Here is a 16,503-nt window from a genome sequence, read left to right on the forward strand (position 1 = left end):
TATGTGTGTCTTGAATTGTTTGATTTGAATGCAAAGGTCACCCCAGAGATGTGTGTAAATGTCTCCGGGATTTCTCTTTTTTGACTTTTTTTGGTCTCTGTTTCTGCGGTGCTCCAGTTACCTTTCACAGCACTGTTGATGCAGACAAACTGAACCAGCTTTGTTTTGGCTGGAGGTATAAAAGTCTTAGCTAATTTTCTGATAGATTTTCTTCCATCTCTTTGCCAACCTAATCTAAAATCTCTTTGTTTTTTATATGCTACCAATCTATTGTGTGCATGACAGCATTAAGTCATGCCAAATGAGTGAACCAGCGATCAAAAATTTTTTGCTAATATCTCATTGAAATGCAATTAGACATTTTCACTTTTGACAATTACCCTGCATTTTAATAACAAAAAGAGCACTTGAGATGCTTTAATAATGTGCATTTTTTTTAAGGAGAGGGAATTTATACTTGACCCTGACAAAGCATTCATTGTAAGCACGTACTATGTGATATGGATTTTGTAACACAGGCGCAGACCTATACACAGATACGTGTGTACACACACTAGTACTGCAGACTTTTTATCCTTTTTAACTATCCTGGTGTCTAGGGAAATGTAATGACCTTGAGGGAGGAAGAAAAAAAGATGAAACCATGCTGAAAAACTTTTATCTTTTTATTATTGGTGCCTTTACATTAATACTGCTGTTTTGTGCTGAGAAAACCGATCTGTTACATGTAAGGTAACTGTAATATACAACATAGAAATGCAGTCTAAGTTAATTACAACAAGGAGCTACAAAAAAATTTCGTAGGAAAGAAGTCACCTAACATTGCAACTGTGCTTGCAACAAATCACTCCCTTACTGCAGGACTATGCACATTGTGAACCATGGTTATTTACATGTCCCTTACAACCGTTAACAACAGAAAGGCTAAAATCAGTCTAAAAAGTTCCAGAACATCACTATATACTGTACAATCCTCAAAAATAATTTATTACACTGTTTCTAAAAAAAGGTACTAGTTTTGTTTTGATTTCTTTTGTTTTCTGGTGTTTTCCGGAGTGCACAACATGTGCAAAATTTTGCCTAACAGTCTAAAAACTCAAGAACTGAACTGCAAGTCACAATCACAGAGATGAAGTGGTGGAGTCCAGAACTTCCCTTCCATTGCAGACGGTCGGTACGTACATACTGGCAGATGCTGAAAGAGAAAGAGAGGGGAAAATGAATTGACTTCAGCAAAAAATTACAACACACAGGATTAAAACTTATGTTGATCCGGATCATCTCACCCAATTTAACCAAGATGCTCAATGAAAAGTCACTGTATGTGACTGTGTCAGCAGTGGAGCTGATGGAGGTACTGCTTGTACCGCTACAAGGCAATTCAGATCTGAGGCTGAAGCACCCTCTGGAGGAATCTGATTTCTCTTTGCTGACCTTTGAGAGCACTTAGGGTGACTAAGCTTCTCCGAGAAGTGTCTGAATAAAATACATGAAATTTTTTTGATGATTCTGGGCCACTGGGTCTCACTTTATAGCACTTTGGATGGTAGTGTGAATTAATACAGCTAGAATGGTGCTAAGATATCCCTGTAGAATAAAAAGTGAACCTTTGGATTTTTCGTCTTATTGTTAAGAAATGTTAAGGTCTGATCCTTTGAGATTTCACATAATTGGAATGGACATTCCTGAATTAAAATATAAACATTTTTAAATCCGGGAGAGGATCTACCTTTGCATGTTAGGACTGTGTGTTGATATACTTTTTAATTAAAAAAATAAGAATTCTGTACATGTTGGATGGAGTGAAGAAATTTTTGACTGAATTTGAAAGCAAGATTATTTCTCATCTAATCCCAGAATATTTTTCTGGCCATAATACCCTTCATTTCTAGGAGCTCTGGGTCAGGATTCAATATGTGTCCAGAGGTGAGGGCCAGATTCTGGTACCCTTGTCTACATTGCCTAATATTTTATACAGTAGGTTTTCATTGCTTCAGTGATATGACAATTGAATCTGAGTATCAGAATCTGTTTCTAAATGTATTTGTATTTTGACTGTAGGATATATTACCATTCTGCTACAGCCTTGTGAATTTTAATTTAAAAGCAAGCTAGTTTGTCCATCGTTGTTAAAATTATCCATTGGGCATCAGGAATGTGTTTTCAGATTCTCTGTGACATCTCTGCTCATGCTACCATAAAGCTGTTTTTTGAAAGATACGTTAGGTTAATGATAACAGTGACCCAGACAAATGTGATGCCTTCATCAAAGAAAACACATGGCAAGCAATGACTTAGTAAACTCAATCATCCAGTGTAAAAAGCAATTTATGCAGCTGACAAGGGCATGCTCAGTCTTCCAAAACTGGTGCTGGCTACACTCTCAGTTGCAGACTGGTTCTGTAAAGACACTCAGCATCATTTTCAGAACAGATCATTCTTTCTTCAAATCAGCTACTATTTCTAATTATTTCATTGACTGAATAAATATAAATGGAAAACAGAACTGCTCTAACAAGAGAAATTTAGAGGCACCTATTGGACTAACCTACTATTTAGAGGGCAGGGCATATTCCTGATAAACAGGTGAGCCAAGAATGAGCCCCTGCTCTGAATTAGGTAGATGGATTTTGATCTCTCACAACCTGGATATATATTGAAATGTCATTTGTGGTTAAAAGGGCACAGGGCATCACGTCTATGATTTTGTGAAAATTAACTAACAGGTTTTGTATTCAGTTTTTAACTGGGTATAATATGGCAGCACATTGACTTGAAATTTTTATTATTGTTGTTATTTTTATTTCTACTTATTTTTGACAAATAGATAAATCAGCACTGCTTAGGAGACCTGATTCAAATCCTTGTTCTACTGCTGTATGACTGCAGGCAAAAGCATTTTGTTTCTGTGAACATCAGTCACTGACCCAGATCTTTTTTAGTTTCAGGGTTTTTTTGAAGTCCAACACACTGAAGAGCATGAATAGCTCAAATACTATGGTAACTGGGTCAGGAGGATGTCAAAGTTGGACAGAGAAACATGGTGGTAGGCGAGATACAAGTGGCCTTGCCTTTTGAGTTCTCAGGCTTCCTCCACAGCACGTACCTCTCTTGTAGTGCTGGGAGGCAGTTATTAACTCTGCTGGGTGGAGTAAAGTGTTCACACTGAGTATCCAGCTCTCTCTGAGACTGAACAAAAGATCTTGCTTTTCCTTACAGACCTCAGCAATGTTAATCACTGGCCATGCAGGGTTCTGAGTTTCACATCGTGTCTTATAGCAGCAGCCAAGGGGTTTCCTGAAATATGGCCAGGCCTGCTAGAGACACTTCACCTCCATTTTGCCATGTGTTGAGGCCAAGAAGAAACGTGTGACATGACTGAAGTCTTGATTTGGCTGCAATTCATGCTTTTGATCTCCTCTTTCCTGGCAGTCCCTCATTTTGCTTTGATAATCCAAGGCAAAGAACCAGAGGTAAAATGCAAGAATCCAGCGCTGCCATGGGCACCTTGCAGCATGCCCACATTGCCAGGAACAGGCAGATTCAAATTGCTTTCTGTCTGCCACTTCCTCTACTCACGCTCACAGCCGGACAACTGTGAGTTAATCATGTATAAAAGCCATATATCAGGGCTAGTTTGGAGCAAGGGCTGGGAAAATAAATTCTGAGAGAGAAAATTTACCAGCCTGGCTATAAACAGTAGCTTCAATTCTTTTTCTGACCCCTGTGGAGGACACCTGGAGGAGCTCAAGTCTGTGTGCTGCTCTCCATGTGGACATAACTTGGATGAATGACACCGTCTGGGTGTAAAAGCTCAGCCTGAATCATGTAGGTGCTTAAATCAGTCCTGAGCTCTCTGGGAAGTTTTATGAGTGCTGACCTCCTGCCTTATGGGAATACCTCTGCCAAGCCCATAAAACAGGCCACAGGAAAACTGGGGAACATCCCAATGGGGGAAACACTGCAGGGGAAACAGAACTTATGCAGCACTCTGCCAAATGTGAATTTTCAGATTCAAATAAACGTGTACGGATATATAAATTTCAAAATATGTCATATACCTAGGTACACATATATCCTGCCTCTCTTCAGCTTAAATCTATATTCTTTTGTAGTCCAGACTTCAGCTGTCAAAATGATCAAAGCTCGATGCCTCTAAAACAAGTTTCCTCGCTTAGCAGTCAAGTATTCACCTCTACTTGCTTTCTGCAGAGCATGTAGCAAAGAAGAGGAGCTGTATTCAGACGAGTACATGAGGTGCTCAGTTTAGCTCTCATGACCACTACCACACTGCAGTTGCAGTGGTGTGGTTGGCTGACCATTGACTCAGGCCCTCCCTCCACTGCTCAGTTTAGGGATGTAATTGCGATACACATTTAGAGCTAATACTTAACACTACCCAAGAGCATCATGAGTGTCACTTACCTTTTCTCATAGCGTTTGACCAGTTTTCACGGTTCAAGGAACTGTGTTAAAAACTGTCTGTGAGTCACTTGCTGTTGATGACCCACTATGCTCATGGCATTAATGACTGATGGAGCGAAGAGGTGATGGCAGCCTTGAGATGCAATGGGGGTGGGAATCCTTGGAGATAGGAAACACATTGCCCATTCGAGCAACTTGGGTACTCCTGTCCTCTGAAGCTCTGATAATGAACAAGAACTGGCTTTTTGGATGTTGCTGTTACTAGAATGCCCTGGAGCTAATTTTGATCAGTCTCATATTAAGCAGTTTTTGACTGATGAAAACACCATCAAGACCAAAATAAAAACAAGCTGACAGCTCCGGGACTGATGAGAGGAATATTTTAGACATGGATTAGAATCAATTAGGATGACAACCTTTTTGGAGGTTTATAACTGACAAAACAGTTAAAAAAATGAAAATTTATTTAAAATAATTTACAAATAAATGGAAAGGAGTAAGGAAAAAATTTCCTTCTTAAAAATATTGGTGCAGTGAATTCTCAGTGTTATTTTCCCAAATAATTGTCTGAGATGGAAACTATAGAGCTTTTTCCATTGTATATGATGGACCTTTTAGTTCTACTTCCAGGTCCATGTCTTGCCATGGTCCGAAAAGACCAACAAAGATGAGCAGCCCTTATTCAGCTAGGTGTAAGCAGGAAAAGTAGATGACTGCAGCCATCTTTCTAAACAATGAAGTAGCAAGAGACTGTAAGTCTGGATTTTTATGCTTCCTTAATGTCTTAAAGCTATTCACAAACCTGAAAAAGTAGGCTTTTAATGTAAAGATGTGCACTGAGGATGTCTTTCAGTTACATGCATGCTTGCACACACACATGTATTATCCAGTGTTATAATAAAAATATCAAATTCCAAAATGCAATCCTGTACAAAAGTATCCATGAATCAAAATGGTTTCTGTCTAAGCTTATTCTGTAGTATGAGAGAATTAAAAAACTTGCAAAGACCACTTTTACCAAATTCATAAGGGATGAAAATAATCTCATGGGACTTACCATTTCATCAAGGGACCAAACTTCTAAAGGTTATTGGGAATCCATTGGTCTTGCAAATCCAGCCCTTTTGGGAGTGCTCAGCACTTTGGGCACTTAGGGCCATCTCATCTCTCTTGGTTTAAGTTTTCCAAAACAGCAAGGAGATTTTTGCTTCTAGTGTCAGGGCTGGATGCAGTCCTGACTCTGGTGGGATAGGGGAGGAGTAGAGCCACATGGCTGCTCTCTTGTTAAGGGACCATGAGCATTCACGTACAGTATGGTTTGGGGTGGGAGAGCCAGAGATGGCTGGGACCCCTTTACCTCCTAATCCATGCCAATGTGATACACAGCAGGGTCCCAGTTTCCTTCCGCATTCTGTCTGAAACTTGAAGTGCCAGAGATTTCTAGCCAATTTTGAAATTTAAGTCATACTCAAAAAACTCAGGCTAGGTTAGTGTGAACTCGCTGGCAAGCCTTGATCTGTGTCCCCCCTTTCCTCTGTTTCTTATTCCTTGCCTCCCTCTGGTTGTAGTGTGCTTTTTCAATTAGCTTTCCAGGTTAGACATGCTGTCTGCAGAGCTCCGTGAACAAGGTGCTGTGTGCTCCCATCCTTGACTAGTTAAGCCTGACAAAGAAAAAAAACCCAAACATACAGGTGACCTATTTTTTTTTTTAAATCTAAAAAAATCTCTGAGCAACTCACCCAGAAGAGGAGTGACAGCCTCAAATCAAAACCACAGATGTGAATCTGCTTGGGATGAAGAGACTAAAGATGAGGGAAAGGAGGGAGGCAGAGCAGATGAGCTGTCCTTGCAACCGAGCACTGATTGCTTCTGCTGGCTGTGGCACTTACAAAGGGTGTTGCTCAACGCTCAGCATACAGATACAGTTTATGGCATCCCTTGTATGCATTTGCTGCAGACTTGGAGCCTTTCCTTATAATGCAGGCGATAAGAGCCATTGAGAGCATGCTGCATTGTGGCCCAGGTCCTGTTGGCATGTCATTTTGACAGGAATACTCCAGGGCAATCTGTTCCTGTCGCTGCTGCGAGAGTGACAGCGAGCGACGGGCTCTACTTGCTTTGTGCAGCGGGAAGGAGTCAGAGCCCACCAAAAGCTTTCTGCTGACTTCAGTGGGGTTCAGAGCGGGCTCTGAGCTGATCCCCATGGGAGGGAGATGAGTTTTTCTCTCCAGACACAAATGATGTGATGCTTCCATGGGGTACACAGCCCAGCCTACAAAGGTCTTTTTGTTGCTGGTAAAAACCCCATCTTGTCTTTATGCAAACTCACCGCAACCCCACATTCTTATAGAAAGGTGGCAGTTTTGTTACTTACACTGGGAGTAAGTGGTCCCGGTCCCACTGACACTGAACCTGTTGAGATGGAGTCTGTGAGTGACCACGTTCTTCTGGGGCTGGAAGAGGATGATGTGCACCTTGGGCGCAAACAAGCAGCCCAGCACAACAAAGCCGCTCAGACTCACAGAGATGCACATGGTGGTGGTTTGCACCTAGGAGAGAGTGGGTGCAAAGCACTGTGTTTCAATATGGAAAGCTCTGAAATGCAGAACATTAGAAGCATTATCATACAACAGTGGGAAGCAGAGTCCTGGGGGTTTGCACTGGTACAGGCTGGCTTGAACATCTGTCGCATCCTTATCTTCCGCAATCCTAGGATCATATGAGTGAGATGCATGGTGCTGATGGTGCCCTGTGTCTCTATATATCAGGGGAAGCTTGACTGAATGTGTTCACCCTCAGTTTAGTGAAGGAATGGTAGTTCTGCTCTCTTTCTCTCATTCTCCGTGTCCTTGATTCCTAAATTGATCAGAAGTTCTCTGTAATGCCTGTCATGCAACAACTGGGCAAAGCTGGCTGCAGTGGAAACCAGCTTGCACATACCATGCTTTATGTGGGGTTACGTTAGATGCCTCATACAAAGCATCTACTTGAAAACAATTTAGTCTCCAGCCTCAGTCTTAATCAGAGAACTTGAACAATCCCTTGCAGGAACATAGGTGTGATTTGGAGTAAACGTAAGAGCTGGTGACATTTGTCAGACTGGACCTGAAAGGAGCCCTGACTTTGAGACATACTTTTTTAGGCTCAGAAATGAATTGTTTGTAAGGCTACAGAATTTTAGAGTAGTTGCCTTGGGTCATTTGTTAGTGTAACTTTGCTGGCACTATCTTCCTTTTTGTTCAATGGTATAACTAGGTGCCAGTTAACTGCCTCATTTTCAGTTTATGTTCTTTTCTTCCAAGCAGATTCCTTAATTAAGATGTTGAATTAAACTGCTTTAAACTCTACCGCTTAATTTGAATGATTATACATCCATGGCTCATTTTTCCTTAGTTACACTCCTGCAGTCCTTGGAGATTAGCCTTCTTCCATAGGAATGCTTCTCATATCTCCTTGTCAGGAATAATTGGTGCAAAATGAAAAACAGAGTAGGGAATGGACTTTGTTGCTTTATATATATACAGAGCACCAAGTGCTTTGTCAGCGGTGAGAATAATTAATGTGATCATATAATAATCACTCTTTACCCAAGACAGATGTGGCAAGCATCATGAAAAGGTGCTCAGCTTTCACAGGGTGAGTGAACATGGAAGACCCTACAGGGGCAGCATGAGAAAGGGACACCTTAAGTGTTTCCAGCTGCACTTTCTCCTTCACTTCTCTGCATTTGGCCCACAGGGCTCTGCAGTCAGTTCTGGGTGGGTCTTGAACTGGTAAAACAGGACTGGGAGTTTTCTTATAAAACAAGAATAAATGAAGGTAGTAGTTTCAAGGTAAGTTCTCTTCACTAACAAAGCCCTCCTCCTCCCCAGCCTGCTCTGCTAGGGTTTGTGCCTCCTGAAGCAGCTCAGCTGTGCTGACACAATTATACACTCGATCAATGAAATGATTTCGGTTAAAAATAGCCCTATCCCACAGAGTTCCTTTTAACCCAGGTCGGTTCAGTGGTTTGGAGTGTAAGCCAGCCTCACAGACACCGATGTGCTGGCAGAATGGAGGCAATCCTGCTAGACCAGGCAGGAGTAACTGGGCGGGGTGGGGTGAGCTCCTTGGGCCAGAATTACCCCTAAAGAAAATGCAGGGAGAAACTGTCTAAACAGTAGGAACTTTGGACACCTGATTTCGTTATAACCAGTTTAACACCCAGACTTTTCCTTTCCTGTGTTATTGCTGCATTTCTTAAGCTTTTGTCTAAGGTGATCAAGTTGAAAATTCCCTTAAATGTGCTAGATATAGGGGCTGCTGTGAATTTATGTTATGTGTACTTATTTAATCATATAAGGTTTCATTGTGCCTTTGATTCTGAAATCAGTGTGGATCTCTACATGAAAATCAATGCCATCAGAGAAATCTATCTTTTCCAGCAGCTCTCCTTTAAATCTTTGACAGTGCAGCTAACAGTCAGTCACCAAACGCATCAGTTTGCAGAGCAGTTTCTGGCCTCTGTTTTGGGATCTTCTAGACCTTCTGGGAACAACTTCTGGGATCATTGGAGGACTCGTGGGAACACTTCAAGGAATGTCAGGGTGCCTTGCTGCTGCTGGGAGAGGACTGCTGCAGGAGGCTGTGACTTCTAGCAACCTCCATCAGCTCCTAAGGAGCTCTGTCAGCTGTCCTTGACCAGCCTGAGCTTTTGTCTGAGCTGACTTTTGGTTAGGTAAGGTTGGGCACTCTTGTTGCAGGTGCTGAGAAGAGCCCTCTGTAGGTGCTGGGCAGCTAACAGGTTCAGCAGCGTGCAGAAATGTGCACGGAAGAGGGCTAGAAACTTTGCTGAAGGCTGTGTTTGTTGCAGAGCAAGGGGGATGCCTCAGAGCACAGTCCCCAGTGCCTGCAGGGGCAACTGTCCCTGGCATATCAGGACTGACCCAGACTGAGGTCCTGAGGGAGGATGCAGCTTTGCAGCTTTGGGGCTGCAGGGATGCCTGAGGCCTCTCATGGGGGCTCAGGAGTTGTTCTCCTTTTCTGCAGATGTGGAGGATTTCTGTTGCCAAGTTAAGGAGCTACGGGAGGAGGTCAGCAGACTTTGCAGCATCAAACATGATGAGAAAAAGGTGGACTGTATCTTCTCTGACACTCTGCAGGTACAAGAGCCTGGCCTGTACTAGAGAAGAACTAGGCAGCCTATGTTTGTTCAGTTGGGAAATGAGGACTCCCATGATGATGAAGGCTGGAAATCTGTGACTTGTGGCAGCAGGCAGATGGCTCCTGCTCTACTTACAGATCTGCAATTACAGCATAGGTCAGTACCCCGGTAGCAGGGCGAGGAGAGGGAGTTGCACTCTGTGTGAGAGAGCAGGGGTCTGTGAATGGAGCTCTGCCCAGCAATGGGTCTTGAGCCAGCTGATAGATTATGGGTCAGGATTAGTGGGCAGACCAAAGTGGACAACATTGTGGTGGGTGTCTGCTATAGACCACATAATCAGGAAGAAGTAGAAGAGGCATTTTTTCAGACAACTAGAAGAAGTCTCATGTTTGCAGGCCCTGGTCTTTTTGGGGCAGTTCAACCACCCTGATACCTGCTGGAGGGACAACACAGCAGGGCAGAGGCAATGCAGGAGGTTTTTGGAGCATGCTGAGATCGACTTCCTAAAACAGGTGATTGAGGAACTGATGAAGGAAGACGGTCTGCATGATCTCATACTTACAAACAAGCAAGAACTTGTCAGGTATGTGACAGGCAGGGAAAGCTTTGGCTGCTGCAACCAGCAAATGCTGGAATTCAGGATCCCAAGAGGTGGAAGCAAGGCAAAAAGTAGGATCTCCACCCTGCAAAGCAGGCTGACCTGTTCAGGCATCTTGGAAGAATAGCATGAGATACGGCCATGGAGAGAAGAGGGGTCCAGGAGGCCTGGCTGTTTTTCAAGAATCGCCTCATCCAAACTTAAGAATGGCCTATCCCAATGGGGAAATCAAGTAAATGTGGCAGGAGGCTTGCATGGATGAGCAATGACTGCCAGTAGTCAGTATGGATTTACACAGGGGACGTTATACTTAACCAACTTGATAGACTTCTACAGTGAAATGACTGGCTTGGTGGATGATGAGAGAGTAGCTGATATTATTTATTTTGTCTTTAGTAAGGCTTTTTACACTGTATCCTATAACATCCTCATTGACAAGCTGATGAAGTACAGGCTAGGTAAGTGGACAGTGAGGTGGACTGAAAACTGGCTGAACTGCTGAGCTCAAAGGATTGAGATCAGTGGCACAAAGTCCAGCCAGAGGCCAGTCACTAGTTGGTCCAGTGGTTGATATAAGGACCAATGCAGCTTAACACCTTCATTAACAACCTGGATGCTGGGACTGAGTGAACCCTCAGTAAGTTTGAAGACGATACAGAATTGAGAGGAGTCGTTGATACACTAGATAGCTGTGCTGCCACCCAGAGGTACCTCAACGAGCTGGAGAAATGGGATGACAGGAACCTCATGAAGTTCAACAAAGGGAAAAGCGGAGTCCTGCACCTTGGGAGGAACAACCCCAGGCAACAGTACATGCTGGGGGTCACCCAGCTGGAAAGCAGCTTTGCAGGGAAGATCTTGAAGGTCCTGGTGGGACAACAAGTAGATCATGAGGCAGCAATGTGCCCTTGCAGCAAAGAAGGTCAATGACCTCCTGGGCTGCATTATGCAGAGTGTTGTCAGCAGGTCAAGGGCAGTGATCCTTCCCCTCTGCTCAGCACTGGTGAGACACATGTGGGGTGCTGTGCCCAGCTCTGGGCTCACCAGTACAAGAGAGACATGAACATACTGGAGGAAGGGCAGCAAAGGGCCATGGAGATGATTAAGGGACTGGAACAACTGCCGAATGAGGAGAGGCTGAGAAAGCTGGGAGTGTTCAGCCTGGGGAAGAGAAGGCTTAGGAGGATCTTATCAGTGCATGTAAGTACCTCATGGGGGGAGAAAAGAAAAAGGAACCAGACTCTTCCTAGAGGTGCCCAGTGACAGGACAAGAGGCCACAGGCACAAACCAAAATACAGGAAACTCTGTTTAAACATAAGAAAACTATGAAGATGGTCAAACACTGGTACAGGTTGCCCAAAGGGGTTGTGGAGTCTCCATCCTTGGAGGTATTCAAAACCTGACTGGACATAGCCCTGAGTGACCTGCTGTAGGTGACCCTGCTTTGAGCAGGGGAGCTTGGACAAGGCAATCTCCAGAGGTCCCTTCCAACCTTGATAATTATGTGAAGACATGTTGTGTGTGGAAAAATCCCACAGCTGACATCACGATTGAATCACCAAGAGCTCTACTATAAACCCTTCTGCCAGAATTCCTTTTGCTGTTAAAATGTATTGGATTCAGGGAGAAGAGCGTGGTGGTGCCAATATAAGCAAGCTTACTCTAACAGGAAAAAAGCATGTATGTATTGAAGGCATAGCTATACCATAAACCCTTCTCACTGTAGAGAAAGCCTTAACCAAATAGCAGGGTTATTTGGTGGGTGAATCTGTAAGACATACAGTAATATGCCATTCCAGCACATCTAACATGCTGTCTGGCACCTGTCATATAGGGTTCATACAGGGACATTTCTGCTTCGATATTGGTAGGGATGTATACTACGTTGAACTACTTTTTTTTGGGTTTTTTTTAACTACTACAGTGAGGTCAACACCAAATCTCTGCATAAATTTCCAGGGGCTCTCCTTTTTTTTTCCAGAAGGGTGAGTCCTAAGTGATGTTTGTGCTTAATGATAAAATCTCAAGCCAGTCAACATTCATTGTTTTCATTGCTACTATTATGTTTCTAAGGCTGTTTATTGGTGATGCCACCAGTATTGGTCTATATCAGGATTGCACAGGTTGATTCAGAGTCAACATGTAACACTGCATGGAAATTAAATGTGGGCTTTTCAAAGGAACCCCAGAAGTGTAGACATCTAGGATGGGACTTTCAAAAAGCTCCTGACATGTCATGAAAGTATCAAAAAAGGTGTTAAAAGCATTTTCTGTCAATTTGGTAGGACTCGAGTTGGTTTATTTGGAACCTTGTATTTAAATTAAATGCCTACGAGTCATTTTGAAAATCCCACTCAGGAGATAAGGCTGAAAAATGCTGCTTGAGCAATCAAGTCATGCTTCTCTTGACCATTAGTGTCTGTGCTGCCCACTCATGTGACTGTCTGCACTAATATTGCCCTCCTTCTGTGTCTATCTTCTTGATTATTTTGAGCGTCCGAAGCTGTTCCCCAGTGCCTTACTTAAACTTTTCCTTCATTAGCTTCAGTCCATTACTTGCCATTCTAACTTCTCCTGAGACTGAATAATTCCTTTCTCTCTTTTTGTTGCCTTGAAATTATTTATAGTCTGTGATCACGTCTCCCTGGGTTTACTCTTGTCTAGACTAAATATATTTAGCTCTTTTACTGTCACTCAGCGTGTCTTACTGTGTTGTTTGTTATCTATCCTTGTTTTCTCGAGGTTTTCAGTACCTTTCCTCAGCTGAGAAAAATAGTACTAAATATACTGTTCCAAGGTGGTCACGCCAAAAGTATGTTAAATGACATTATTAGCTCCACAGTTTTACATGCTATTTCATGTACATACTACTGGTTATAATACTACCCTAAGTTAGTCTGCTACCTTTCTTCTGGGCAGAAAGTTGAATTAATTCACTGCAAACTGCTGTAAGGGCCAACTCCAGCAGTCACTTCTCACGTCATAATAACCGTGAGATTTCCAGTGGAGCAGATCTGAATCTTTTTCTGAGACAATTTACTTCTGTCCAAAAATATGATTTTATTGAACTTGAAGGTTTGCAACACTACGTGGCAATTTAAACAATTTAATGTTTTTTAAGTTTGTTGGTGAAGGCTGAGCAATATTTTCTGCTCAGTGAGGTATGTGTTTTATCCCATACAAAGTGGAGAAAGAATAAAAAGTTCTATATTCAAGCATAACATTTGTTGGAATTTTTTTTTTAAACAACCCTGTTTCATAGGAAATTTTGAAATTCTTTCCTTATCTTTTTTATTTGGAAGATAATACCACGTTTGAATGGCATATTCTTTTGCAGAAGGAGACTAGTTAGTTCAGTTTTTAATTTAAAGCCCACCTCCACCAAATAACTCATTATGACTCATTCTAGCTCATGATCTACTAGGTTTTTCTGTTAGGACTGTGACTTCACATACTTACGTACCAGTATGAATACTTGATCCATACCCTATGCATCTATCACAATCAGACTGATTGTACTAATCCCTTCCACCTTTAACTGTACATGCTCAGGTTGAAACAAGACCATCTTTCTTAGAAATAAGCTAAAATTTGGTAGTATGCTTAGGTGGACATTAACATTGAAACAGAGCTTGTTCGCAAGGGATCGAGGACAAAAGAAGTGAAAGAAGCTTTTAGTGAATGACGACAGGGTCCTTTTAAAGTGATGCACATGGTTTATGGAAATGGATATCCAAAGACTTACTCTGTAGTCACTGGATGTCACATAAAATATGGGGAGAAAGGCCAGCCAAATGATGCACGTTGTGTACATTGTGAAACCGATAAACTTGGCTTCATTGAAGTTCTCTGGACATTTCCTTGTTTTGAAGGCATATACAGTGCATAAGACTACGAGGATTACATCATATGTTAAGGAGATTAACATACTGGAATCTTTGACATTGCATTTCAATATGACAGTCTCTCTCTTCTCAGGAAGAGTGTACCGTCTGGTGCCAGGGGCCTCCAAGATAAGCCACACAGACACCACCACAATCTGTACCAAAATGAGACTCAGGCAGATGAAGACCTGAGAGCTGGGGCTGATGAACTTAGGCCTTTGAGCACCGTTCTTTACACCATCAAATATTCTGGCTATGCAGTTTGTTTTTGTCAGAAGGGCAGAGTAGCAGACAGCAAAGGAACTTCCTAGCCCCAAACGACGCAGGGTGCAGATAGCTGGAGAAGGCTTGGCTATGAAGAAGAAAGTCATGCTGTAAGACAGGAAGACCCCAAACAGCAATATGTAGCACAGTTCACGGCCAGAGGCTTTGACCAGAGGAGTATTGTTGTGCTTGATGAACACTGCAATGACCATAAAAGTACAAATAAAGCCCAGGCATGCAATGGTAACAGGACCTATTGCCCAAGCATCTTCCCACTTGATGTAGTCTTCTGGTAGGTCATAACAGCCAGTCAGGTCAGCTGTGGGCCATTTTCCAGGCCCACAGTCTGCACAGGTAAATTCATCAGCCAGGTACTCATAGGTTTCACAGGGAATACAAATCCAACAGCAGACATCTCCTGGTTGCATATTCTTCATCTCATTAGGAGCACAGGGATCACTGCACTGGGAGACGGGGACAGAGCTCCTGGACCAGTGGATAGAGTCTGCCTCAAGTGACAAGGTTTCTGCCCAGTGACCAACCTTCACATAGGAGTATCTGCCTCCAGTGTACTGGAAATTGAACACATTGTATCGTCCTATCCCATCTCCATAGGCATCAAACTTGACCATACTGTCCGCGGCATTGGGAGGGTTGAATGGAGCTGTGAAAAAAAAAAAGAAATAGAGAATGTTATTATTAAATAACAGCAGATGACTTTTTTCATCCTTATGGCAAGCACGAACACCTGACAGCTTATAGAAACCAATTGAAGTGCTAACAGGTAAGTCGAGAGGTTTGTATCTGTATCATTTTTGAAATGGTTTTGCCTTGTTTGAACTTGGAAGAAGAAAAGAACTCAGATAATAGAACTCTATTTCACTTTACTGCATGAGAAATATTTGTGAATGTGGAGAGTTACATTAGATTACCAATGTCCTTACTTTTTTTGCCCTGGTTATAAATGAATTTCCAATTATTTCCCCCAGTATGCACAACTGCTACCTTTCACATTTTCTCTTGAAAGAAAGAGGTCTGCTTCTAACTGAGACTTAGCATTATTTGGTGAAATTTGCCTGTCATGATATAAGGAAATTTAAACGGTCAGATCAATAAACATCAGTTTTGAGGACAACAGTCTGGAATGCGGTTGAATAGAGGGTTCATTCTGAGGATGATGGAGAAGTAACTATGAAGTCCTCAACAATTTCTTACTATGTCTTTTTCACTTCTCCCTGTGCTGTAGGAAGTTTTGAATCCCTTCTAATTTGCTTCAATTTTACAAGTTTCTGATATTTCTTGTCTGGTCTGAGATTCCCAGCATGTGCTGTTTTGGTCCTATATCTTGTTTGGGGAATAGATGAAAAAACCACAAACTGGATCTGTGACCTTCTGTGAAATCAATATTGTAACACTTCCAACTGGTAAGCTCTGGAGAGTTTTTGTTTTTCCCTCCAGCTGAGGCTCATGCCGGGAATGAAGAAATATTAAAAATGTAGGAGGAAATTGCATTTACTGTGTGATTTATTGGTCATTTGCTGTAGCATCAAAGTTGAACAGCTTTATAGGCAGGAAGCAAAAGGGTTTTTTTTTGCCATTGATGAGCAATAAAGGTGATTTCATTCCCCAGTGTCTTTGGTTACAGAAGTGGTTCCACTGTCATTGCTGGAATAAATCTTTTTCCCTGCATCTGTGCCCATGCTATGCAATGAGCAATATCATATAAGGATGTAATATCTTCTTCCACTTCAACCTTCAGATACTTTGGAATTCTTGCAGTAGATTTATTTAACTTCCGTAAAGCACTGAAGCCAAATTCTTTCACCTTTATTCCTACAGAGCGTTACCTTATTTTGCAGTATTCCCACTAAGGTCAGTAAAAGGGACAGGGGGTTTTGGCACAGAAGCCCTGATTGGAGGGTTGATGCATAACCTGCACCTCCCTAGGTGCTGGACTTGGAGTGCATTTCTTTCCCAACCTTCTTCTTATCTTAGGGCAAGGTTGGAAGATAATTTATGCCCAGCTATAGTATCTTCTGGGTTTGAGCCAAAAGTCTGCCTGTTCTTATCCCTGCCCTCTCCTGCGTTTTACCACCTCACCTGTGTCAACAACAGTGGTGGACAGCCTTGGTTTGCAGGATTACAGACTAGGTCTGGGTAACCCAGGAATGTGTAAGAGGATTATTTT

At 42.4% G+C, this 16,503-nt stretch overlaps 1 protein-coding gene across 7 annotated transcripts in view; it reads right to left on the reverse strand.

Annotated features, from left to right (window-relative positions):
* Positions 1-647: 647 nt before the first annotated feature.
* The window catches only part of GRM3 (glutamate metabotropic receptor 3), a 118,084-nt gene continuing 102,228 nt past the window's right edge, over positions 648-16,503 (reverse strand). For all 7 annotated transcript variants that reach the window (XM_076358690.1, XM_076358340.1, XM_076358514.1 and 4 more), the window contains 3 exons: positions 13,913-14,979; positions 6,800-6,974; positions 648-1,195 (listed from right to left, as the gene is read on the reverse strand). In XM_076358690.1, the coding sequence (XP_076214805.1) occupies positions 1,122-1,195; positions 6,800-6,974; positions 13,913-14,979 (1,316 nt within the window). In that variant the 3' untranslated portion in view covers positions 648-1,121. The remainder of the gene's footprint in view (positions 1,196-6,799; positions 6,975-13,912; positions 14,980-16,503) is intronic.

The sequence above is a fragment of the Aptenodytes patagonicus genome, chromosome 1 (genome assembly GCF_965638725.1).
Source record: "Aptenodytes patagonicus chromosome 1, bAptPat1.pri.cur, whole genome shotgun sequence".
Classification (NCBI taxonomy): domain Eukaryota; kingdom Metazoa; phylum Chordata; class Aves; order Sphenisciformes; family Spheniscidae; genus Aptenodytes; species Aptenodytes patagonicus.